At 45.3% G+C, this 25050-nt stretch overlaps 1 protein-coding gene across 1 annotated transcript in view; it reads right to left on the reverse strand.

Annotated features, from left to right (window-relative positions):
* Positions 1-12772, reverse strand: part of SP1 (Sp1 transcription factor) — a 46711-nt gene extending 33939 nt beyond the window's left edge. The window contains exons 1-4 of the mRNA XM_060166038.1: positions 12757-12772; positions 8917-8955; positions 7691-7848; positions 5862-7377 (exon numbers count right to left, since the gene is read on the reverse strand). Of these exons, the coding sequence (XP_060022021.1) occupies positions 5862-7377; positions 7691-7848; positions 8917-8923 (1681 nt within the window). The 5' untranslated portion in view covers positions 8924-8955; positions 12757-12772. The remainder of the gene's footprint in view (positions 1-5861; positions 7378-7690; positions 7849-8916; positions 8956-12756) is intronic.
* Between the last annotated feature and the right edge of the window lie 12278 nt (positions 12773-25050).

Raw genomic sequence — 25050 nt, forward strand, 5'->3', positions numbered from 1 at the left:
ACACACAATAAATGCTCAATAAATTTTGCTAAAATTCAGACTTCCCTGGTGGCGCAGTGGTTAAGAATCCGCCTGCCATTGCAGGGGACACGGGTTTGAGCCCTGGTCTGGGAAGATCCCACATGCCACGGAGCAACTAAGCCTGTGTACCACAACTACTAAGCCTGCGCTCTACAGCCCACGAGCCACAACTACTGAAGCCCGTGTGCCTAGAGCCCATGCTCTGCAACAAGAGAAGCCACTGCAATGAGAAGCACGTGCACCACAATGAAGAGTAGCCCCCGGTCACCGAAACTACAGAAAGCCCGCATGCGGCAACAAAGACCCAACGCAGCCAAAAATAAACAAATAAATTTATTTAAAAAAAAGAGAGAGTAGTAGTGTAATGGAAAGGATACTGATCTGAAGTCAGAAGACCTCTATCACTCTGTAAATTTTGTCAGTGACCTTTGGCAAGTCACTGAATCTTTCTACACCTTAGGTTTCCAAAAGGAGGGTATTGGAGGCACTTCCTTGGTGGCACAGTGGCTAAGACTCCATGCTCCCAATGCAGGGGGCCCGGGCTCGATCCCTGGTCGGGGAACTAGATTCCACATGCATGCCGTAACTAAGGAGCCCACGAACTGCAGCTAAGGAACCCGCCTGCTGCAACTAAGACCCAGCACAACCAAATAAATTTTTTTTTTTAAAAAAAGGAGGGAATTGGAGAGGATCCTCACCCCCCTTCTAAGCAATCCAAACAGGGTCAAGTTAATGAAGAACATATGGAATAATCTGAAATGATCCATCTCAATAGCATTTAACCTTACTTAGATTATTTGCAGCAAATATTTGCTTTCCTGTGAAAACGTTTCAAATTTTTTTTTCAGAGATGTAGATTTTTTGTTTTGTTTTTCTTTTGTTTTGGCCTCACCGTGCGGCTTGCAGGATCTCAGTTCCCTGACCAGAGACTGAACCCAGGCCCATAGCAGTGAAAAGAGCCGAGTCCTAACCACTGGACCACCAGGGAATTCCTTCAGAGATGTAGATTTTTTTTTTTTTTTTCAGAGATGTAGATTTTTAACTGAGTTCTCTCATCTTGTAATGGGCAAGTCTTTGTCTTGACCTGGGTATTTTATATTTTAACCGCTTCTTTGAAATCATTATTTATTTTACACACAGATATAGGGTGAGAAGGATTCATAGTAAATTAGACAGGCATGCCCAACTTATCAAACGAGTTATACTATGCAGTTTCCATAAGCCACTCAGAGTTTCACACACACTGGAGTGAGGGACTTCCCCGGTGGTCCAGTGGTTAAGACTCCATGCTCCCAGTGCAGGAGGCCCAAGTTCGATCCCTGGTCAGGGAACTAGATCCCGCATACATGCTGCAACTAAAGATCCTGCACACCACAACAGAGATCCGTGCCGCAACTAAGACTGGGAGCAGCCAAATAAATAAACGAATATTTTTAAAATAAATAAATAATTAAAATTAAAAAACACTGGAAGGAAAAGTATAAATTCAAATTACAGCCCAGATTTGCAACCAACTCTGAAGAAAAAAAATTTCTTCAGAAACTTTTTCAGGGTCTTTTAAGGGGCCCAATTCTTAAAACCTAGAATAGTATTAACAATGTAGTCATAGTGTGGCATATACCTTTTAAATAATGCTTCAGAACACCAGGGCCTGTATAATAATGCTAAATGTTACAGAAAGGTATAGTACTATTGTGATATCCCTTCTGTATGAAATATGAAAAATATGCCCTGTTTTTCAATTAAACAGCAAATTGAAAATTTTCAACTAATTATTATCTATTAATGTTTACAGACACCCAACCAGTAACTTACAAAGCGTTATGTAATAAAGCTTTTCTACAGATGTTCATCTTACATTTAAAACATTTTCAAGGAGGGAAAACAAAACAATCAGAAGCAAGGAATGAGCAGAACTAAATTTTTAGTGCCAACATTTATATGCTACTTTACAAAGTAGAACAATTAAAGGGAAAGGGAGATATGAGAACAGATACTAAATTTTTCTGAAACACTAGGCACCCTTGTGCTCGTTATTTAATTGAGAACTAAAATGGCCACATTACACAATGCAACAGGATTTAACAATGACGTCATTGACAGAAAGCCACTGGAATGAATAAATAGGAGCAATTGAAAAGGTCTCAAGACTGCCTTCTCAGTCTTTTCAAATCAATCAAGGCACCTACGTTTTAAAGGAGACCTTTTCTACTTAAACTGAACTCGTTTAAAAAGCACTTAAAAAATCACACTAAGAATCAAATATAATACTAGATACAACAAATGACGCCGAAACATTTATATTTGATAAGAGTATTATTATTTTAAAATAGAAAATTCTCTTGTATGACCTTTTGCACTAGAATGTTAATTTTGAACACATTTAAATCCTCTAAACCTACTTATCACTAATGTTCAAATGAACTAGTCTAAAATACAACTCTCTTAACAAATTAGGTCTCAGCAATCTGACCCCAAGTTTAGCGACACTTGGCAAACCAACTCTGGTATCGCATTCAACTTAACTTCTAAGAGGAGACATTTTCCTGACCCCGATAAAACTGAGCAGATGTGAAATTTTTATTTTTAGTGCCTGAAATTTGCTTCTTGAGTGTATTATAGCCATCAAGGAAATGTGCTCTATTCTCTTGCCAAAGCCCACCCCTGTACTCTTTATTAGGCAGAACTCCCACAAAGTCATCCAAACTAAGTCTTTCAAAACCAGGCCCCTCCTCAACCTGGGGGAAGAGTTTTCTGGATTTAGCAGTGGCTGAGAAAAAATCTGAAGCTTTAAGCTTAAAAAAAAACAAAAAAAAACAAAAAACCAAGATCTTTGAGCATATGACTAGAAAATGAAAGGGAAAAGGGTGCTGATAAAGGGGAAAGGGTGTTGATTTAAAAAAAAAGCTGCTAACTTAAAAAACAACAAAAACTAAGAGCCTATAGATCATTTCACTGTCTGGAAACTAAACTCAGTTTACTGGGTGGTCTCTTCTTCACTACCACCCACCAGGGGCAGAGCTGTGAAAAACAGGAATACAGAGACAGCGGGCTTATTTGGTTCTAAGTTTGTGCCTTTGCCTGTATATTCAAGCAAACAAACATAGTGAAAGTCAAAATGAGAGCTTAGAAGATTTTTAAACGTTACCTTTAAAAACTAATAAATGTGGGAATTCCCTGGCAGTCCAGTGGTTGGGACTCCTTGCCTCCACTGCTGGGGGGCAGTGGGGGGGAAGGGGGATGGGTTCCTTAGATCCCTGGTTGGGTAACTAGGATCCCAACAAGCTGTGCAGTGTGGCCAAAAAAAAAAAAAAGAAAAAAAAAGAAAAGAAAAGTAAACATACTAACCTGCAGTCTTCCACAACCATGTAATAATAATGTCTCACTTTGCAGAGTGCTATCTACCTACCTCTCTGTATCTTGTAGCTTACAACATGATTTCATATCCAAAGCTCTTTCCACTACATCATACTGCCAAGAGGTTGAGTTTTTCTAATAAAATAACTATATACCAGAAAAACCATATATCAGAAATAACTATATATGAGACACTTTGTAGCAGCCGCACAACAGCTAAGGAGCACTAAGCTTCCAGGAAATGACTTTATTATCTTTCATTAAGGCTGAAGTCAGATCAATTGAAGGGGAAAAAAATGTTGCACAAGTATGACTAACCAGAAAGAAACATGTATCTTCAGAAACCACTATTAATAAAGCAATCTCAACTCTCACAAAATGGCCTTTCAGAGCCTCATTCTCTCCTTAGTGAATGTCAAACTGCTGCTACCTTACATAAAGGCATGCATTTTCTAGAGCTCAGAGACCATCAGTAACAGCTAGGTCGGTAGCCCTATCTTATGACATAGTAAATGGCAGACTTCCCCAGAGCATGATTTAGCAATGAAAGTGTCTCAGAACTGTTCCTTAGAGCTGAAGTTATAAACCGTTTAAAAATTGAAAGGATCCAAATTATTACTAACTAGAACAATCTCAGTTTTGCTTTCCTTAGAAGAGCAAAACTGCTGGATACAACCACCTAAGAGCAAAGAGAAAACAAACACACAAATGTAGATTACCCAGAAAGTGTCTAATTTTCCAGGCTGTTGGGTTCAGTTTTTATTAAACTTTTCCCATTTCTACTCCCATAATTTTTAGCCTATAAAAAACTTGCCAGCTCTAGAGCCTTAAATTTCAAAGAAACAAAAATATCTTTTCCGAAACATTTTAAACAGTCTAAAGGATTTCTCATGTCCCAAGTTAAAACGAACAGGTAATGAATGCCCCAGACTAGAACTAACAGCAAGTAGTCTCATCACTTAAGTGCTTCCCAGTATCTCAAAGTACTCATCTAGAAAATAAGGCAGTTGTATGAGACGATTTTCTCAGGTCCCTTCCAGCTCTAACTTTCTATTCCAAGATCTCCAATTCACTAAGAAAATTACTGTCTGTTAAGGCTCAAAATGTACTAATTTTAAACACACTACAAGACTGTGAGAAAGCAGGGAACTTGAGCAGACCTCCCCAGCACAGATTTTCCTAAACTGCAAGAGGCAGGAAATATGGTTGCCTATTTGTTATCCTCTCTTACATAAGAACCAGTCTAAACGGAATGAGAACTCTATAATAAAAGTAAACAGTTAATAAACCCACACATATTCCAACAGAAGTAGAAGTTTGGTGGTATTAAACTATTTCCCATCATAACTTGTATATATCACGCCAGAATATAAAAATGTGTATGTATCCTAATGTGCTTTATTAAAGATTAGCTCCATCACCATGGAATTTAAAATGATAAATTCTAAATAAACTAACTTTCACCTTTTAAAATAAATGTTTTAAATTTCAAATTAACCAATACTAGTGAACATAGTTCAAAATAAATGACTGAATAGTAGCATCAACTGATTCAACATACATTCCAATATATACCTCTTCCCTGACGACTCTTTCCCCTTCAAAGTTCTCCTTATTCCCAACTCCTCTCAGCTCCACCTCCCCAACTCCATTCTGGTCCCCACTCCCTTTCTCGCCCCTCCCTTCTCAACCACACACTACTTTCAAAGCAGACTAGGAAGTGGCTCTCTAATATAGGAAGTATGAGAATCACCTAGGAAGCCTAAGAAACAAAAAATAAATTAAACAAAAAAAGAATCACCTAAGAAGCTTATTAAAAATACACATAAGTACTTTCAAGGTAAGTAGGAGTTGAAAAAATTAAACCTTGCTTGCTCAGAGGGTACGCTCTTCTGGTTAACTAAAGATTAACCAGGGAACTTATTTTGTTGAAAAGTCCTTTGGAATCCATCACTTTTCCCTTGCTTACAGTTCATAAGAAGTATCTGATGATTTAATAACTGCCCTACAAATAGGTTAAGTTTATAACCAATTCCTATCCCCGCAGGGGTGAGCCCTCAGGCCAAATAAAGCCCTCACTGGTAAGAATGGTTTTATATTTTTAAAGTGTTGCAAAAACCAAACAAAAAAGTACATGTAACTGAAACCACACGTGGCCCACAAGGCCTAAAATATTTACTGTCTGGCCCTTTACAGAAAAAGTTTGCCGACCCTTGTTCTGTAGCACCAAAGGCACTGAAAGTACAGAGACCCCAGGGACATTGCCCAGAAGGGCTCCTTTCTCATCAGGTTAACTGAGGAAAAGAAAAAAAGGTTCCATTAAGTCAGTTCCAAATGACTTAGAATCATTGCTATTTCTCTAACTGACTTGCCCTCAAGAAAGTGTTACCCTCAAAAGATTCTACTCCCTTCTTTAGACTCAATAGTTTCAGCTGGGATGCTAAGTAGCTCTGGAGATAAATACAAAAGATTTCAAGCCTTACCTGAGGCATTTGCTATAGCCAAGGGCAGGCTTGGAAGCTGGTGCACCTGGATTCCTGAAGCACCCAATGCACTGAGGTTAATGGTCTGGAGGCCAGGCATGGAGGAGAGTTGAGCAGCATTCACAGTGACTGTGCCAGCAGGGATGGAAGCAGCTGAGGCAATAGGTGTAAGGGTGGTACTGCTGCTGCTGGTCTGCCCCAAGGAAACACCCTGCATTGGGGCCAAGGTGATTGTCTGGGCCTGTGGGTTCTGAACTTGGAGGTTCTGCAGCTGAAGAGTCTGCCAACTGACCTGTCCATTGGGCCCCACTGTTGGTGTCCGGATGATGATAGGGCCAGAGTTTGGAACAGCCTGAAGCTGAAGGTTCTGGAGGGTTTCCTGGGAGATAGCTTGAGTTGTAAAGGTCTGCCCTGACAGTGGGGCTGCTTGGAGGGCCTGGAGGGCCTGTCCCCCTTGAACTAGTTGAGGCTGGATGAGAATTTGTTGTTGTTGCTGCGTCTGGTGGTTTTGCTCTCCCTCTTTTTGTTGACTTGCTTGCAGTGAGCCTCCAGATGTCTGGTTCTGCTGGATGTTCAGAGCATCAGATCCCTGCAGCCCACTGACCCTCTGCGGTGTCTGGCTTTGAGAGTTGGTCCCTGCTGATCCGCTGGTGGTAAAGTTCATAATTCCCATGTTGCTGGTGGTAGTAGTTGTTGAGTAGCTATTGGCATTGGTGAAAAAGGAGCTGGAACTGGCTTGTGATGATACCAAACTGGCAGAACTGATGGCAGTCCCTGAGGTGACAGGCTGTGAGCCACTCTCCTGGGACCCAGAGCTGCTGATCGTGACTGCCTGAGAGCTAGGAGTCAAGGTAGCTGCAGAAACGCTGTTGACAGGTAGCAAGGTAATATTCCCATTCAGGGCCACTGGTACATTGGTCACATACTGAGTCTGTCCTGAGAGTACATTATTAGCCAGGCCTTGGAGGGGGACAGCCTGCTGGAGTAGGTTTGGCATAGCAGCAATGATGTTGCCTCCACTTCCTCGATTTGTGATGATCTGTTGGTTTGCACCTGGTATGATCTGTATCTGACCTGAACCATCCTGCTGCACTTGGGCCCCAGTGGCAGCAAACTGCAGCTGTTGCCCATCAACGGTCTGGAACTGTGGGATTACTTGATACTGAATATTAGGCATCACTCCAGGCAGTCCTGTCAGGACTTGCTGGTTCTGTAGGTTGGAGGTGGCAGCCACAACATACTGCCCACCAGAGACCGTGCGATTCTTGGAAGACTCACTGCCATTGTTGCCATTGGTACTGCTGCCACTCTGTTCCTTCGAGGTAGGGGTAGCCCCAGAGGAGGAAGAGATGATCTGCCAGCCATTGGCACCCTGGGAAAGTTGTGTGGCTGTGAGGTCAAGCTCACCTGTGCCCCCTGACTGGCTTGGGCCCTGGGAGTTGTTGCTGTTTTCATTGGGTGACTCAATTCTGCTGCAAGTTGCTGCCAGGAGGGCCAAAGGGGATGGCTGGGATTCCTGGCCAGAAATAAAGGAGAGGAAAGGAGTTACTTTAGCGACACCCATCTGCCAGCCCAGGGGGTAGTACACAAAATATAAACAGCAAAACAACAACAACAACAAAAAAAACCCAAACAAAAAGCTGACCTATCTATACTGCTGAAATTCTCATTTGGGGGGATCTCCAAGCTACTTGTCTCTCTGTGCTTACTTCCCTATCTATAAAAGTTCAGCCCTTTCTTAAAAATTTTCCTATGAAAAGACAGACAATCATCTATGAATATTTACATCCTCTCAACACCTTCCCCACTCTGTCCAGATCATCACTTACCTGCCCTCCTCCTCCTCCACTGCTGCTGCTACTGCCTGTGCTGCTGCTTCGAGCCTGAGAAAAGGCACCACCACCATTACCATTGCCCCCATTATTGCCACCAACTCCTTTTTCAATCTTCACCACAGCTGTCATTTCATCCATGGAGTGATCTTGGTCTAAAAAGAATTTGAAAATAACTTAAAGTTCGAGAAAGGAGAAGGGTAAAGTGAGGAAGGGTAAAGGAGGCTGTGATGAAGCAGAAATGACTAACAGGAAGGTGAAAGGCGCCAGTATTAAGACAAAAAAAAGGATTGGGGGAGAAGAAACAGTTGTAGGACCAGTAGGATGTAAACTAGGCTAGGTGGTGCCAAAACTGGGCCTCGACTCTCCCTTGCACAAAATTAAACTCATAAAACACTGAAAAGGTGCTTTTGATATAGGAAATGTGAAGGTCGGTGGGCATGTTGAAAGAGTTTAAAAGTATCCTGGGGAAAAAAAGGATAGGTAAGGCACAAAACAACACGTGAGTGGATGGAAAGCGAGCTAAAAGTAGGGTCAAAGGAGGTAAGGAAAAAGAAAAATTCACGTGTAAAAAGTAACAAGAGGAAAGGAAGAGAAAGGGGAAAAGAACAGATAAAAAGTTTGAGTGGGGAAACATCTGTGAATACTAGTAAGGGGCTAAAGAGGTCCAGGCGTTAGAAATCAGGCGTTTCGGGGCGGCTACAGGGCGGGCCCTAGAGTGAAAGGGCGGTTTCGGGGTGAGGGGCGTGGAAAGGGCGGGACGGTAGGGGGGAGGGGTAATTGCGGGGGGAGGGGTAATCTACGGCCGGGGGGTGGGGGAGGGCCCTGGGGCCGGCGGCGACCAGAGGGCGGACCAGGGAGGCGGTTGGCCCGGGCGGGGCCTGCACTGCTCGGGCCGCCCCCGCGGCTCCAGCCCCCGGCAGGAGGAGCCTCAGGCGAGCGGCCGAGTAGTGGGGGGTAAGGCCCGTCCCCCGTGGCCGGGGCGGGCAGGGGGCGGGCGAGGCCACGCTGCCCCCTCCCCCGGGGCGGGTGGCCCATCCCCCTCCTCCGCGGAGGCCCCGCCACTGCCCCTTCTCCCTCCCTTCCCTCCGCCCCGGGCGGGACCAAGGCCGCCGCCGCCGCCTCCCGCCCGTCCCCCCTACGGCGGGGACCGCCCGGTCGGCCCTCGCGCGCGCCCCCTCACTCCCCTCCCACCCCTAAGCTTGGAGTGGACTCATCCTTACCGCTCATGGTGGCAGCCGAGGGACGAGCTCAAGGGGGTCCTGTCCGGGGGGGTTGGGGGGGGCCAGGAAAAACGCGGACGCTGACGAGGCAAGCGAACCCGGACCGGACAGGGAGGGGGGGGTAAGGAGGAGGGAGCAGCGCGCCACAAGCCCGGCCTAGGCCCCGCCCCTTCACTGCTGCCCCGCCCAATGAGGGAGGGAGAAAGGAGGGACTTGCAGAAAAAAGACGGGTAGATTGCCCAATGGTAAGACTCGCTTGTACTCTTAAGGCGTGCAAGACAAAGTTGCGTGCGAGGTGTCCGCCCAAAAAGAGCGCTCTCTCAGTTTTAAAGGCCAATGAAAGACGCAGGAAGTGAAGGTGGGCGGGAACTAGAGTTGATAGGCTTGAAAAGAAGCCAGTCAACTGCCCGGCGGGCTCCCTGAGAGGTAGGGATAGGAAGAGCTTTCATTGGACTGACAGAACAACAACCAACCAGAACCCTGGACGTGCCTGGGCAAAGTCCTGGTGGGAGGAGGTAAGAAGTAGACAGGAATGGGATAGGATGAAACTGATCAAAACCAGTCAGAAATCAGGCGGGCAGCCAGGAAAGTTATGATTGGATTAACACTGAAAAGAGACACGATAGGACGCAAGTTGACGTGAATAAAAGCCAATTGAACGCCGCGTGAGCTCTGAGGGCAGGAACTTGGAGTGGGCAGAGGAGAATTGGCGTCTCCCTCAGTCATTCAGTCCAATGAGGCGGCGGGGGGAGCCTGGCACCGCCTCCAACTTAACCAATGGGCGTTACTAGAGCCGGGAGGGAACAGGGCTGTGCCAGGAGGAGTCCGTCGCCATTTTGGCCCTCCTCAGGGAACGTCTTCTCTGTGATTAGGTAGCAACGCTTCAGCGGAACCGTGCAGCTCAACAAGTGTCAGGGCCGAGCTACTCGGCACGTAGGTCTGCCTTGACACCAGGGCTCGTCTGAGTCTTAATGTAACCGCTCTTAAAAGTACTTCTCAAGTCTCACTCTCCCCCGGGTGGGCGGACAGGCAAGCGGATGCCTCTGAATGTGGTGTAAGCCCTGTAGATACAAGCGCAACGAAATCTGGGGAGGGTGTTCACACATTCAGTTAATAATGTGCTGACCAATTTGAACGGTCTTTGTGACTGCAGCAAACGCCCTTTTATTAAATCCCCCCCAGACAGAGGTGCTAGCTACTTAAGGCGGGTTAACTTTTCAAGAGCTTCCCTTTGAAGACTAAAGCATGTTGGAGAACTTCCCAGAGTCAAGATTCTGTAAGCCACTTCCCCCCCGCCCCCTTTAATTGTAAATACAGTCTAAGCAAAAAGCAAGCTAGCAAGATAGAGTTCCTGCTTTTTGCAACTACAAAGGTTAAAGGAGATCTTTCCAGAGACACCTGAATTTCTGGTCTCCCATTCTGCCTCTCCTGTATCCTAGTTTTGGTGGAGGCAGCCTGGGTGGTTTGTCAATAACATGACAAGGTCATTCTCTTTCTCACTTGTATGTTATATGTTGGCACTTCATTATCTGCAATTCAGCACTTGATAGTGTCACGTTTTGAAGTCTGGATTCCCCCAAAACTGAGACCTCTTGCTGTTTTGGGCAAGGCCTGAAGGTGAAAGCCTATAGTGTTAGGTGCCTAGGTCAGCTAGGCGTCTTGCATTCCTTATGTCATTCTCATAAGGAAGATATTAGTATTAGAGATATTATGTATTTTATAAGTGAAGAAATTGAGGCTGGGAAGTAACTTGCCCAAGATCACAAAGCTAATAGGTTGTACTGCCATATTCCAACCCAGAATAGTCCCACAAAAAGTCTTCTATAAATTCTTACGTGAATAAAGCAATGCCTTGTATAACCATTTATAAAAATGGGCTTAATAAAAAAATACTTTTTTGGCCACACCCCACTGCACGTGAGAGCTTAGTTCCCTGACCAGAGAATGAACATGCACACCCTGCATGTAAGGTGGAGTCTTAACCACTGGATGGCCAGGGAAGTCCCAAATTTATTTAGTTTTTAAAAAGCTTTTTATTGTTACCTTCTAACTCCTGAAAAAAATCCTGCCCATACTTCCAGAACAGCTCAAATGGTATCATACTCCTATAAAACATCACATTTCCATTAATAGCATCTCTCCCTAGGTCAAAGTTTCTCAAAATATAATATCAGAGTCTTTACTGGTATCCTCTGGACTGCTTTTTTAAAAAGGTGGATTCCTAGACCCCATCTCAGACCTAATAAATGAGATTCTCTAGAGTGGGGCATGAGAATATGCATTCTTAAATAGCTCTTTCAGGTGATTAGTCCCTAAATCAGAGTTTAAGAAACACTTAGGGAAGAAATTGGAGAGAAGAAACTTCCAGAAGGAAAGAAACTTCCTGGAGGGAAGAAGCCGTATTACTCATCTTTGTAAACCAAGCTCTGGAGATTCCAAGAGCTGTTTAGTGTATTTAGCAAAGGACCACACCCAAACTTGCTGGGGGGGAGGGAGGAGGAACTAACAACGTGGAGCAGCCCTCTGAAGTTTCACGTGCTTTGTCTAATCCTTTCAACCAATTTAAGAAATTGTCATCCTCTTCTACAGATGAGAAACCTGAGGCTCAGATACTTCAGTTAAATTATGACTGTTTTGTTTAGTTCCAACGCTTGTGTTTTTTCCAGCAATTCTAAGCTAGTCTAAACCTGAAATGGGGACTAGGGTTTGATTTTATTCCACGTATTGAGAAAAACGGCCTAGATTTAGACTCAGAAATTCAAGAGCCACCATCCTTTTCACAATACTCTCTCCTTGCTTCTCCAGGACAAGACAGAATTCAGATCCTGGCTAGTGAGGGATGTCCTCGACATAAGCTTGTTTATTGATAGTTCCTGAGAGCATATGGACATGATCCATCTTGTCCAATTCATCTGTGAAAACCTGAACAAATTTAATTTTTTTTAATTAATTAATTTATATATTTTTGGCTGCGTTGGGTCTTCGTTGCTGTGTGCAGTCTTTCTCTAGTTGCGGCGAGCGGGGGTTACTCTTTGTTGCGGTGCATGGGCTTCTCATTGTGGTGGCTTCTCTTGTTGTGGAGCACAGGGTCTAGGCGCACGGGCTTCGGTAGTCGTGGCTCTAGAGTGCAGGCTCAGTAGCTGTGGCGCACGGACTGCTCCGCGGCATGTGGGATCTTCCCGGACCGGGGCACGAACCCGTGTCCCCTGCATCGGCAGGCGGACTCTCAACCACTGCACCACCAGGGAAGCCCTAAAACTGATTTTGAAGCTGCTCTTTGATTCTAGCAATTTCCCACTTAGCAATCTGGTAGCGGGAACATTTTACAAATTAAAATACACAAATGATTCAAAATTCTCCTTTTATACCATCATTGTAACCTCCCTCTCAGTAAGCCCTCAACTACAGCTGTTAAGAACAAAACACACTGACTAAAATTTCATTTACCTGTCCTACCTTCTCTAGGATAAAGGAGTGTAGGAAAGAAAAATAGTCCCTGACAAGAAAATTAAGTCTCAACGGTCTTATAAACCTTTACATTCTAGCTCTCTGAACAGGAAAACAAGCCTAGATATTTCACATCATGCACGCTCAAGTCATTTGCAAGGCAATGGTGACTTGGAGAAGCTAAATGGATCATCACAACACGCCCTTCAGTCTTTTCAGGACCCTGCAAAGGCAAGTAACTAAGAAGAACTCTAACAAGAAGGGGTTTCTTTCTGTTTGAGAAGCCCAGATGAAAATGTTGATGAAAAATCCGAGACAGGCTACAGATATTCTTTACTATTATTATTATTTAAAATGACTCATTCTGCATCTTTGCCGGCTTTGTTTCCTTACCTGAGATCCATCACGGTTCATCCCTGCCTAGACTCTGCCTGGTACTTGGAAGGCCTTCTTCCAGTCCGGCAACTAGTGGTTCTGGTGGTCCTGAAGGTCCTGGACGAGGAAGAAAGGCTGGGGGAACCGGGGAGGGGTTTTCTGTCTGAGAGTTGGGAGGCATAGTCAAGAACACAATTTAGTTATTGTTGGAGCTGAACTCTGGCCCAAACTTCTGGAATATTCTCTTTTCTGAAGAAGACTGCAAGAAGACAGGCCTGACTGTAACCCCAGCTGATGGTCCCTGCACCTTTAAGACCCTTTGGCAAATAAAAGTAGAGGTGGTTTCAGGCATGGTGGGAAAGAGGAATAGAAACTGCTGAGAGACACGATCCATCTGCATTCTTGACAGCTAGAGGAGGCAAGTTGGAGTCACCAGGGAGGCTCAGAGAGGAGCCTGGACCCCACAGTGAACAAGCAGAGAGCTTCACTGAACATTTAAATCTGACCCCTAGGGACTCCAGCTGAAAACAAACACATAATCAAAACATTTCCCTCCCTCAAATATCCAACCCCCTCAGGCTCCTCAGCTCACCAGACCTGGAAGGAAGCCTGTGCTTACTGCCAAGTTACCCTCACCAGTCACCCCCATCGCCACCGCCACCCGGACCTCTGCACCCCCAGGGTGACTGGGGTACTGCCTGGCAGTTCAGCATTCAAAACAAAACAAAACTTCCTCTTTTAACCAAAAATGAAGCAGTTTCCTTTTCTCCTTCCTCTCCTGGGGAAGAAGCCCTGAGACCCCTCCGGAGTCCAGAGCTGAGAAGAGAGCTGCACCACCCCCAGCTTCCCACTCCCAGAAAGGAGAATGGCCCCGACTGGTTCAACAGGTCTATAAAAAGGACCTGCCCTGCCGGGGCACCCACAGCAGAGGCTAGAGGAGGAAAGGGGAGGGTACCGGAGGGGCGCCGGCGGGGGCTGGCCCGGTTTCCCCCTCCCACGGTACTGGGGCCACCCTGAGGGCGGGCAGAGGGCCGGGCTGGGGGTGGAGGGAGCTGGATTCATAAACAAACCTGCCTGGGCCACGAGGTGCCCAGAGGAGTGGGGTGGGGTTTGCCGGCCTCTCAGGCCCAGCCTAGAGCTGGGACACTGGTGTGGGCCGGGCCGGGGCCTCTCCACCCCCAGTTTCCGGCTAGCGGTGGACCAGCTGGCTCTCCCCAAGCGCTATACCCCTCCTTCCTGCTTTGCCCTCCCTCCCTTGAGCCCGAAAAGCCAGCTGAAGTTCGTAGAGGCCTGACACCTGACTCCTCTTTTCTCCCGGAAGTTTTCACTGTTCCCCCAGGAGAGTGGGTGGTTCCTGTGGGGGAAAGGCCCTGGAACACCATGTTCGTACCTTCTTGAGGTGCCCAGGGAGATGGTGGAGAGGGCAGGCGCTTCACAGGCTTTTGCCACCAAGAGAGGTTTTCCCAGCGCTGCCCTGAGGCCGATGCCCAGCCTAGAGGTAACCCTTACCGTGTCCTGCCTTCTCTCTGCCCTCCCCTCCCCCACCACTGTAGGTGATCAGAGGTGTCTGGACAAAAGTCCCTGGGTGTCTTCCAGGAAGAACTTACCTTCAGCCACTCACAAGACTAGTAACTAATACTTGTAGATAGTATAGTGTCTCTTTCTTACTGATTGGGAAATAAATTTAGAACTTGAGAAGTGTGTCCAGCCAAGGTCTCAAGGCAGAGGTAGGTGGGACTCTCTGATAACAATTCTACTCCAGCATTTCCGAAAGTGTGGTGGCATTGAACATTTCTGTATGTGTTCTTTGAATAAATTTTTATTTTTATTTTATTATTTTTTATACATTTATTGTATTTTATTTATTTATTTTTGGCTGCAGGTCTTCATTGCTGCGCGCGGGCTTTCTCTAGTTGCGGCGAGCTGGGGCTACTCTTCGTTGTGGTGCGCGGGCTTCTCATTGCAGTGGCTTCTCTTGTTGTGGAGCACGGGCTCCAGGCGCCAAGCTTCAGTAGTTGTGGCATGCGGGCTCAGTAGTTGTGGCGCAGGTGGCTAGTTGCTCTGCGGCATGTGGGATCTTCCCAGACCAGGGATCGAGCCCATGTCCCCTGCACTGGCAGGTGGATTCTTAACCATTGTGCCACCAGGGAAGTCCCTAATAAATTTTTAGAAAGAAATTGAACTACATACCAAACCTATCATTTCACAGATGTTATTGTTAGGGTGAAGAAAAAAGTAATGGTATAGGGACTTCCCTGGCGGTCCAATGGTTAAGACTCCGCATTCCCAATGCACGGGGCCTGGGTATGATCCCTGGTCAGGGAACTAGATCCTGCATGCCGCAAGGAAGATCCCGCACTCGGAAACAAAGATCCCGCATGCCGCAACTAAGACCCGGCGCAGCCAAATAAATAAATATTTAAAAAAAAAAAAAGTAATGGTAGGGCTTCCCTGGTGGCGCAGTGGTTGAGAGTCCACCTGCCGATGCAGGGGACACGGGTTCGTGCCCTGGTCCAGGAAGATCCCACATGCCGCGGAGGGGCTGGGCCCGTGAGCCATGGCCGCTGAGCCTGTGCGTCCGGAGCCTGTGCTCGGCAATGGGAGAGGCCACAACAGTGAGAGGCCAGCATACCGCAAAAAAAAAAAAAAAAAAGTAATGGTATATTACGGAACAAGGGAAGCCTGATTGTGGTAAAAATAGGAAGGTGGAGTGTGATGGATGGACCTAGAAATTATCATATTAAGTGGAATAAGTCAAATAGAGAAAGACAAATATCATATAATATCACTTGTATGTGGAATCTAAAAAAAATGATACAAATGAACTTATTTACAAAACAGAAATAGACTCACAGACATAGAAAACAAACTTACAGTTACCAAAGGGGATAGTGGGTGGGTGGAGGTGGTGAGGATAAATTAGGAGTTTGGGATTAACATATACACACTGCTATATATAAAATAGGTAAATAACAAGGACCTACTGTATAGCACAGGGAACTATACTCAATATCTTTTAATAACCAATAATGGAAACGAATCTGAAAAAGAATATATATATAACAGAATCACTTTGCTGTACACTTGAAACTAACACAACATTGTAAATTAACTAGACTTCAATAAAAATGTTAAAAAAAAGAAAAAGAAGGTGGAGTATGAATGACTGAAGCTGGGGAAATACATGGTAACATCCTGATCTCACCATCTTACATGCAGCTATTTCTAAGAAAGATGAGGGAGAATGAGGATTCTTCAGTGAGGGGCTAGTCCAGGTGACCCACAGGCTTCTTCTAGCACTGACATTCTAAAGTTTAACATCAATCAAAGAGTATTTAAGGCAGAAACTGGAAGCCAGAGTACAAGAAAAATTGAGCCAGCAGAGTCAGGAATTTTCTCTGAGCCTCACCACCATCAGTCCAACCGCCAAAGGTCCCAGATTGGAAGAGGAAGGCTTCCTGATCTCCACAGTGGAGAGTGCAGGACACGGTGAACAGGTCTTGAAATGGTTTGTCTCCCCCCCCCAGTCCTGGGGAATTTTGCCTGGTTAGTCTCCTCATTCCTACAAGGTGCACACAGGGCTGAAAGGAGGCACTGCTGCCGTTGTGGTATCTCTGTCCCAGGACCCTCTGCTCAATCCTGCCAAAGGACTGAGCCAGTCCAAGCTGCCAACATCAAGCTGATGCTTCTCTGAGTGCCTCCTCCCTGACCTCAACCCACACCGTGCTGCTAAGGCCAGCAGCCACAGAGGCTGGAGCCCAGTCAGAGCTCAGCCTCCAGGTCCAGAGGTGGTTAACCGCCTAGATCCCCTCGGGCTTAGCTTCCTCCAGCAGCTTCAAAAACACAGGACACCAGACCACCAGCCATGTGCACATATGTGCATTATGTGGCCCTGATATAAGGCAATATGAAGAACACTGCATCACCTAACAAATATTCTTTCCAAGAATATCGAACCTGAATCTAAGGAAGTCTTTAGATCTAATCTCCAGTTTCCAGAAAATATGGGGACTGGAGGAACAAGGTAAGTCAAAACACAAAGAAACTAATCAGAAAAATCCAAAAGGTAGGTCATTCTACAGGGTAACTGACTATTTCTTCAACAAGTCAATGGAGGACTTTCCTGGCAGTCCAGTGGTTAAGACTCTACATTTGCAATGCAGGGGGTGAGGGTTTGATCCCTGGTCAGGGAACTAAGATCCCACGTGCTAGGCACGGCCAAAAAAAAAGAACAGGTCAGGGCTTCCCTGGTGATGCAGTGGTTAAGAATCTGCCTGCCAGAAATAGGGACACAGATGTAGAGAACAAACGAATGGACACCAAGGGGGGAAAGTGGCGGTGGGGGGTGGGGGGAGATGGTGGTGGGATGAATTGTGAGATTGGGATTGACATATATATGCTAATATGTATAAAATGGATAACTAGTAAGAACCTGCTGTATAAAAAAATAAAAAAAAAAAAGAATTCGCCTGCCAATGCAGGAGACACGGGTTCGAGCCCTGATCTGGGAAGATCCCACATGCCACGGAGCAACTAAGCCAGTGCACCACAGCTGCTGAGCCTGCGCTCTAGAGCCCGTGAGCCACAACTACTGAGCCCACGTGCCACAACTACTGAAGCCTGTGCGCCTAGAGCCCATGCTCTGCAACAAGAGAAGCCACTGCAATGAGAAGCCTGCACACCGCAATGAAGAGTAGCCCCCGCTTGCTGCAACTAGAGAAAGCCCGCGCACAGCAACGAAGACCCAATGCAGTCAAAAGTAAATAAAATAAAATAACACATCAGTGGCGTGGAAAAGGAGGAGGAAGAGCTGCTCTTGCTTAAAGGAGACTTAAGAGGCAAAACAGTCACATGCAACACGATCCTATTTTGAACAAAACAGCAACAATAAAAAGACCTTTTGGGGACAGCTGGGAAAATTTGAATATGGACTGGGTATTAGATGATATTAAGGAATAATTGTTAATATGTAAGGGTTTAACTCAAAATGTCTGTAAATTATATTAAAATGCTTAAAAAAAGAATAACTGGGGGAATGCCCTGGCTCTCCAGTGCTTAGGACTGTGTGCCTCCACTGCCGGGGGCGTGGGTTTGATCCCTGGTTGGGGAACTAGGATCCCACAAGCTGCACGGTGCAGCCAAAAAATAAATAAATAAGTAGATAAATGAATGAATAACTGACCTAAATGTGGCAAATATCAATAATTGTTTTTTGGCCCCACCCTCCAAATATTAATAATTGTTAAGTCCAGATGACAGTTATATCAGATTCATTTTCCTCTCCCTTCAGATTTTTTTAAAATTAATTAATTTATTTTTATTTTTGGCTGTTTTGGGTCTTTGTTGCTGTGCGTGGGCTTTCTCTAGTTGCGGGGAGCAAGGGATACTCTTTTTTTTTTAATTTTATTTATTTATTTATTATCTTCAGCTGCATTGGGTCTTTGTTGCTGCGCATGGGGTTCCTCTAGTTGCGGCGAGTGGGGACTACTCTTCGCTGTGGTGCACGGGCTTCTCATTGTGGTGGCCTCTCTTGTTGTGGAGCATGGGCTCTAGGTGCGTGGGCTTCACTAGTTGTGGCACGCAGGCTCAGTAGTTGTGGCTTGCAGGCTCTAGCGCACAGGCTCGGTACTTGTGGTGCACGACCTTATTTGCTCCACGGCATGTGGGATCTTCCGGGATCAGGGCTCGAACCCGTGTCCCCTGCATTGGCAGGTGGATTCTTAACCACTGCGCCACCAGGGAAGTCCTCCATTCCGATTTAAATGATTTTTTAATAATATAGTTTAAAAATTAAATAATAATAATTAAAATTCCCACTGGCTCATTTCTCCTTTTACATCTCGAGTCTCAGGCCCATGGCCTCCTTTCCTTTCTGCTGGAGTTTACACCTTCTTGGCTGTTCTCTCCTCTTCTCCCCTTGCCACATCAGCCTATGGCATAGTGCCAAAGACATGCCACCACTTGCCATACAGCTCAAGGTTTGGTGATTTAGAGGAGGGGAGTAGAAGTACGAGGCTTCTCCTATGGCACGCTTTTAGAATCCGTTTCTGCGTGGTGGTAGTAGAATTTTGGGGAGACACTCTTCTCCACACTGCAGTCACCCATGTCTGAGCTAGTCAGCATCTATCACACCATGTTGCTAACTCAGAGAAGTAAAGGATTTAGGGGAAATGGGAGCAATCTCCCCTGGGGCAGGCTTCTGACCAAGGCTGAGGAGGGAGACAGTAAGCTGGAGAACTTCCTTCCTCCCAACTTGTGTGATTGTTTATCCCCCCCCAGGGAATTCCTGGTGTGTCCACTGGTTAAGACTCCCCACTTTCACTGCCGGGGCCCACATTCACTGCCAGGGGCCCACGTTTGATCCCTGGTCAGGGATCCTGTAAGCCACGTGGCTAAAAATTTAAAAATACTTTTATCCCCCACCTCAGACCAAAGCCAATCTCTCTGCCGTGCACTTTTATTCGTTGTTGAACATGTTCTGTGCAAGATAGGGCTCTAGGCACTGAGGAAGATGAGACGAAGGAGACACGCTCCTTCCTCAAGGAACTCCTGGCTTAGTAGAGGAGGCTGACTCATACTCAGCTAATTATAATATCCTGTCTTACATGCAATGAAGGAGATACATACACAAGGGATCCCCCTCCTTTTTTTTTTTTTTTGGCCTCGCTGTGCAGCTTGTGAGATCTTATTTCCCCTACCAGGGATTGAACCTGGGCCCTCGGCAGTGAGAGCACAGAGTCCTAACCACTGGACTGCTAGGGAATTCCCAAAGGGATCCCTTTTTAAGTGACCTTGTGACCAGTTTTCTCCCCAACAAACTTTTACTCTCTCTCTTAGACGCCTATCCTCCCCACTCATAGCAGTAATCAGTCATTGAGTCCCATCAGTCTTATTCCGCAAACATCTTTCAGATTCATCCCTTAGGCAGGTGAACCCAACATTGTTTACTTGTTACTATAAACAATTCATTTCTTGTCTCTAGGTTGACCCTCTTCAAAATAGGCCCCAGGGAGTCTTATCTCACTGATAAGACATAGCTTATCTTCTGGTACAAATCAAATCAAGTCTTTCCAGGACTTACCTTTCACCTAGCGAGCAAAGCTCCAGCCATGCCCACTCAACTACTTATCACTCATAAAATAGACCAAATGGTTTTCTCCATGACATCCTACTGATACACATACAGGTGAATGCCTGGGGTGCCCTTCCCCGTAGTAGTTCAAGAACTCACTTTTCAGGAATTCCCTGGCGGTCCAGGTCCAGTGGTTAGGACTCTGTGCTCTCATTGCCCAGGGCCTGGGTTCAATCCCTGGTCGGGGAACTAAGATCCCACAAGCCACATGGTGCAGCCAAAAAAAAAAAAAAGAACTCACTTTTCAAGTCTTAGATCAAGCTTCATCCCTGGAATCCTTTCCAGAAATATTCCCTTCTCTGTAGAATTGGCCACACTTCTCCACGTGGTGCCCCCAGTTGCAATCTGATACAACCTCTGCTGTTTTCCATCTTGCAGCCTTCAACACTTTGTTGCACTTACTTGTCTGCACATTTATAAATACAGTGGAGAGAAGTAAACCTGGTTCACGGAGCCACAGGTCAAAGTTCACATCCAGGCTTAGAAACTGTGCAACTTGAAGCAAGTTACTTAATCTCTCTGAGCCTTAATTGCCTCATCTATAAAATGAAAATATTATTACTCACCTGGAAGAGTTGTAGAGAAATTAAATGGAAATGTGGTCAGTCTTTTTTGCTTTTGTTGTGGGATTTTTTTTTTTTAATCTGCTTGGTTTTTGTTTTTACTACCCAAGTAACACATGAACATCCTGTGTTTGTATAAGATTTGGAACAGTCAGAAGTTTAGTGAGTATGTGCACATCTCCCATCATTAACCTACCCCACACACACCATTCTCTCTTCTTCCAAGGTAGGGAACCACCTTCACCAGTTCATAGTTTGGTCTGCAGTTCTTCAATCCCTTTTCTACGCGTTTACATATATTTATATACATCCAACAGATATTTACTCAACGTCTGTTATGTGCCAGGCACTGACTGTTCTGCTTTTGTTGTTGTTGTCATTGTTGTTGTTGGTTTAGGTCAGAGGTCTTTATTTTTTTAAAAAAAACTTTTTATTTTATATTGGAGTAGGGAAGGCACTGACTGTTCTGGTGTGACAGTAAAGACACAACAGTGAACAAAATAGAAAAAAAGTTTGCTCTTTTAAGCTTACTTGCTACGTTCACATATATTCTTTGTTGGTGGTATTTTTTATGTAACTAAGTAAGTATTATTCTATAACTTGCTTTTTTTTTTACTTAACAAAATATGCTGAAGATATTTCATTAGGTTATTTCATTCTTTCTTAATTTTTCAAACTCTTCTGGAGCAAACATCTTTGTATTTATATACTTATGCCCATGTATGGCATTTAAGAGACAGTGGAGAGCTGTATAGCATAGTGGTTAAGAGCACAGATTCTCAATTATACCCCAATAAAGATGTTAAAAAAAAAAAAAAGACCACAGATTCTGGAGACAGGTGTAAATCCTGACTCTGTCACCTACTAGCTATATGACCTTGGGCAAGTCACTTAACGTCCTTTCCTTCCTTACCTTATCTATAAAATGAGGAAATAAGAGTATTTACTGGGTGGAATGGTTGAGGTATGGTAGGAATCCCAACACACGGTTAAGTACATATCAGTATTATCGGTATAGATTTTTAGGTGGAATTGCAGAGTCAAGATCATACATATTTAAAATTTTGATACACTGCCAAATTATCTTCCAGAAATATCTCCAGTTACACTAATACCAACACTGTGAAAGTGATAGTTTCCCTGAATTCTCTCCATTTTTTTTTTTAATTTGTTTATTTTTGGCTGCATTGGGTCTTCAGTGCTGCGCACAGGCTTTCTCCAGTTGCGGTGAGCGAGGGGCCACTCTTTCTTGCCGTGCGCGGGCTTCTCATTGCAGTGGCCTCTCCTGTTGAGGAGCACCGGCTCTGAGGAGCACCAGCTTTAGGGCACGCGGGCTTCAGTAGTTGTGGCACGTGGGCTCAGTATTTGTGGCTCACGGGCTCAGCTGCTCCGCGGCATGTGGGATCTTCCATGACCAGGGCTCGAACCCGTGTCCCCTGCATTGGCAGGCGGATTCTTAACGACTGCACCACCAGGGAAGTCCCTCCAATTTTTAAAACTGTTTTTGGGACTTCCCTGGTGGTCCAATGGTTAGCACTCCACGCTTCCAATGAAGGGGGCACGGGTTTGATCCCTAGTCGGGGAACTAAGATCACGAATGCGGTGAGGCCAAAAAAATTAAAAAAAAAAAAAGTTGTTCTCAATCTAACAATTCCATTATTGAAATTTGTTGTTTTCTGATTAATTGAGATTTATGAGGACAAGTGTGTCCATTTGTATTTTGTCCTCTATGAATTGTCCTTTCATGTCCTTTGTCCATTTTTCTATTGAATCGTTTGGCTTAAGCTCTTTATGTGTATTAGATATTAATTCTTTGTTAAAAATATGTCAAATATTTTCTCCCTGTCCATTGTCTTTTTGTTTGTTTTTGAGATCAAAGGCAGTCAACTTTAGTGAGGTATAATTTTTACACAATAAAATGTACCCATTTTAAATGTACATTTTGATGAGTTTAGACGAATATATATATACACGTGTAACTATCACAACAATCAAGATATAAAACATTACAGACTTCCCTGGTGGCACAGTGGTTAAGAATCCGCCTGCCAAGGCAGGGGACACGGATTTGAGCCCTGGTTCGGGAAGATCCCATTTGTCGCGGAGCAACTAAGGCCATGCAGCACAACTACTGAGCCTGTGCTCTAGAGCCCGCAAGCCACAACTACTGAGCCCGTGTGCCACAACTACTGAAGCCCGCGCGCCTAGATCCTGTGCTCCACAACGAGAGAAGCCACCACAACGAGAAGCCCGCGCGCTGCAAGGACAAGTAGCCCCTGCTCGCCACAACTAGGGAAAACCCGCACGCAGCAACGAAGACCAAACACAGCCAAAAATAAATAAATAAATAAAGATATAAAACATTACCCTAAAAAGTTCCCTGTGACCCATCCCCCCAAAGAATCCATGCCAAACCCTCCCCCACCTCAGCCCCCAGTTTTTTGTGTTTTGTTTTTTTTTTTTTTGGCTGCCTTGGGTCTTTGTTGCTGCGCCCAGGCTTTCTCTACTTGCAGCGAGTGGGGGCTACTCTTTGCTGTGGTGCACGTGCTTCTCATTGCGGTGGCTTCTCTTGTGGAAGACAGGATCTAGGCGCGCAGGCTTCAGTAGTTGTGGCATGCCGGCTCATTAGTTGTGACTCGCGAGCTTAGTTACTCCGAGGCAGGTGGGATCTTCCCGGACCAGGGATAGAACCCGTGTCCCCTGCATTGGCAGGTGGATTCTTTTTTTTTTAATACCTCTTTACTGGATTATAATTGCTTCACAATACTGTATTAGTTTCTGTTGTACAACAAAGTGAATCGGCCATATGCATACATATATCCCCATATCCCCTCCCTCTTGAGCCTCCCCTGCACCCTTCCTACCCCACCCCTCTAGGTCATCACAAAGTACAGAGCTGATCTCCCTGTGCTAAGCTTCTGCTTCCCACTAGCTGACTATTTTACATTTGGTACTGTATATATGTCGATGCTACTCTCACTTCTCCCCAGCTCTCCCCTCCCCCCTCCACGCCGTGTCCTCATGCGGTACGCGGGCCTCTCACTGCTGTGGCCTCTCCCGTTGCGGAGCACAGGCTCCAGACGTGCAGGCTCAGCAGCCATGGCTCACAGGCCCAGCCGCTCCACGGCACGTGGGATCCTCCCGGACCGGGGCACGAACCCGTGTCCCCTGCATCGGCAGGCAGACTCCCAACCACTGCGCCACCAGGGAAGCCCTATGTCTACGTCTTTATTCCTGCCCTGCCACTAGGTTCATCAGTAGGCAGGTGGATTCTTCACCACTGTGCCACCAGGGAAGTCCCTGACCTGTTTTCTGAATTCTAGATTTGATTCTGGAAAAGAATTAGATTTGTGGGCTTCCCTGGTGGCGCAGTGGTTGAGAGTCCGCCTGCCGATGCAGGGGTTCGTGCCCCGGTCTGGGAAGATCCCACATGCTGTGGAGCGGCTGGGCCCGTGAGCCATGGCCGCTGAGCCTGCGGGTCTGGAGCCTGTGCTCCGCAACGGGAGAGGCCACAACAGTGAGAGGCCCGCGTACCGCAAAAAAAAAAAAAAGAATTAGATTTGTGTTTTCAGAAATATAATCAGACAGTATTTGGTATGTACTTTTTGTTTTGCTCTAGCTTTTTTCCCTCAACATAATGTTTCTGAGATTCTTCCACACTGCTGGGTATATCAGTAGCTTATTCCCTATTATTACTTAGTAGTATTATGGCAAATATATGTTTAACTTTATAAGAAACTGCCAAAATGTTTTCTAAAATTGCTGTACTATTTTACATTTTTATTTATAGATTTATTTAATTTATTTATTGGCTGCATTGGGTCTTCATTGCTGAGTGCGGGCTTTGTCTAGTTGCGGCAAGTGGGGGCTACTCCTCCTTGTGGTGCGCGGGCTTCTCATTGCAGTGGCTTCATTTGTTGCGGAGCTCTAGGCACCCAGGCTTCAGTAGCTGTGGCACATGAGTTTCAGTAATCGTGGCTCGTGGGCTCTAGAGCTCAGGCTCAGTAGTTATGGCACACAGGCTTAGTTGCTCCGCGGCATGTGGGATCTTCCCGGATTGGAGCTCGAACCCGTGTCCCCTGCATTGGCAGGCGGATTCTTAACCACTGTGCCACGAGGGAAGACCCTATTTTTAAATATACGTAAATACTAGATACTAACCCTTTTTAAAAAGTATTGGAAGTATTTTCTTCTGTCAGTTGCCTTTTAACTTTGTTATTGTGATCTATGCGGCAGAACTTTTTTTATTTTAACAAAATTCACATTTTATTTAGGTTGAAATAAACTATACAAAACTGATTTTCTTCATCAAAAATAACAACTTTTCTGTATTATTCCTAGATAAACCACAAAAGTCTTATTTTTGTAGGTTTTCTAGGCTTTGCTTGTAAATCAAGATGAGGCAGTAGATACCGTCATGGAAAAAGACAGAAGAAAACAGTCAAATCAGTTGTCACCTCCCATTGAGTACATTAGTCATTGATAATCTGCCTGTTGAAATGGCCTGTTTGAACTCCCGTGCTTTGGAGACCTAACTGTTCTTCCAGAAGATAGCATTGAAAGTACCATGTTACATTCTATGTGATCTCTGCTAATGGCACTTTGGAATTGTATTAA

This window comes from Lagenorhynchus albirostris, chromosome 11 (assembly GCF_949774975.1).
Source record: "Lagenorhynchus albirostris chromosome 11, mLagAlb1.1, whole genome shotgun sequence".
NCBI lineage: Eukaryota > Metazoa > Chordata > Mammalia > Artiodactyla > Delphinidae > Lagenorhynchus > Lagenorhynchus albirostris.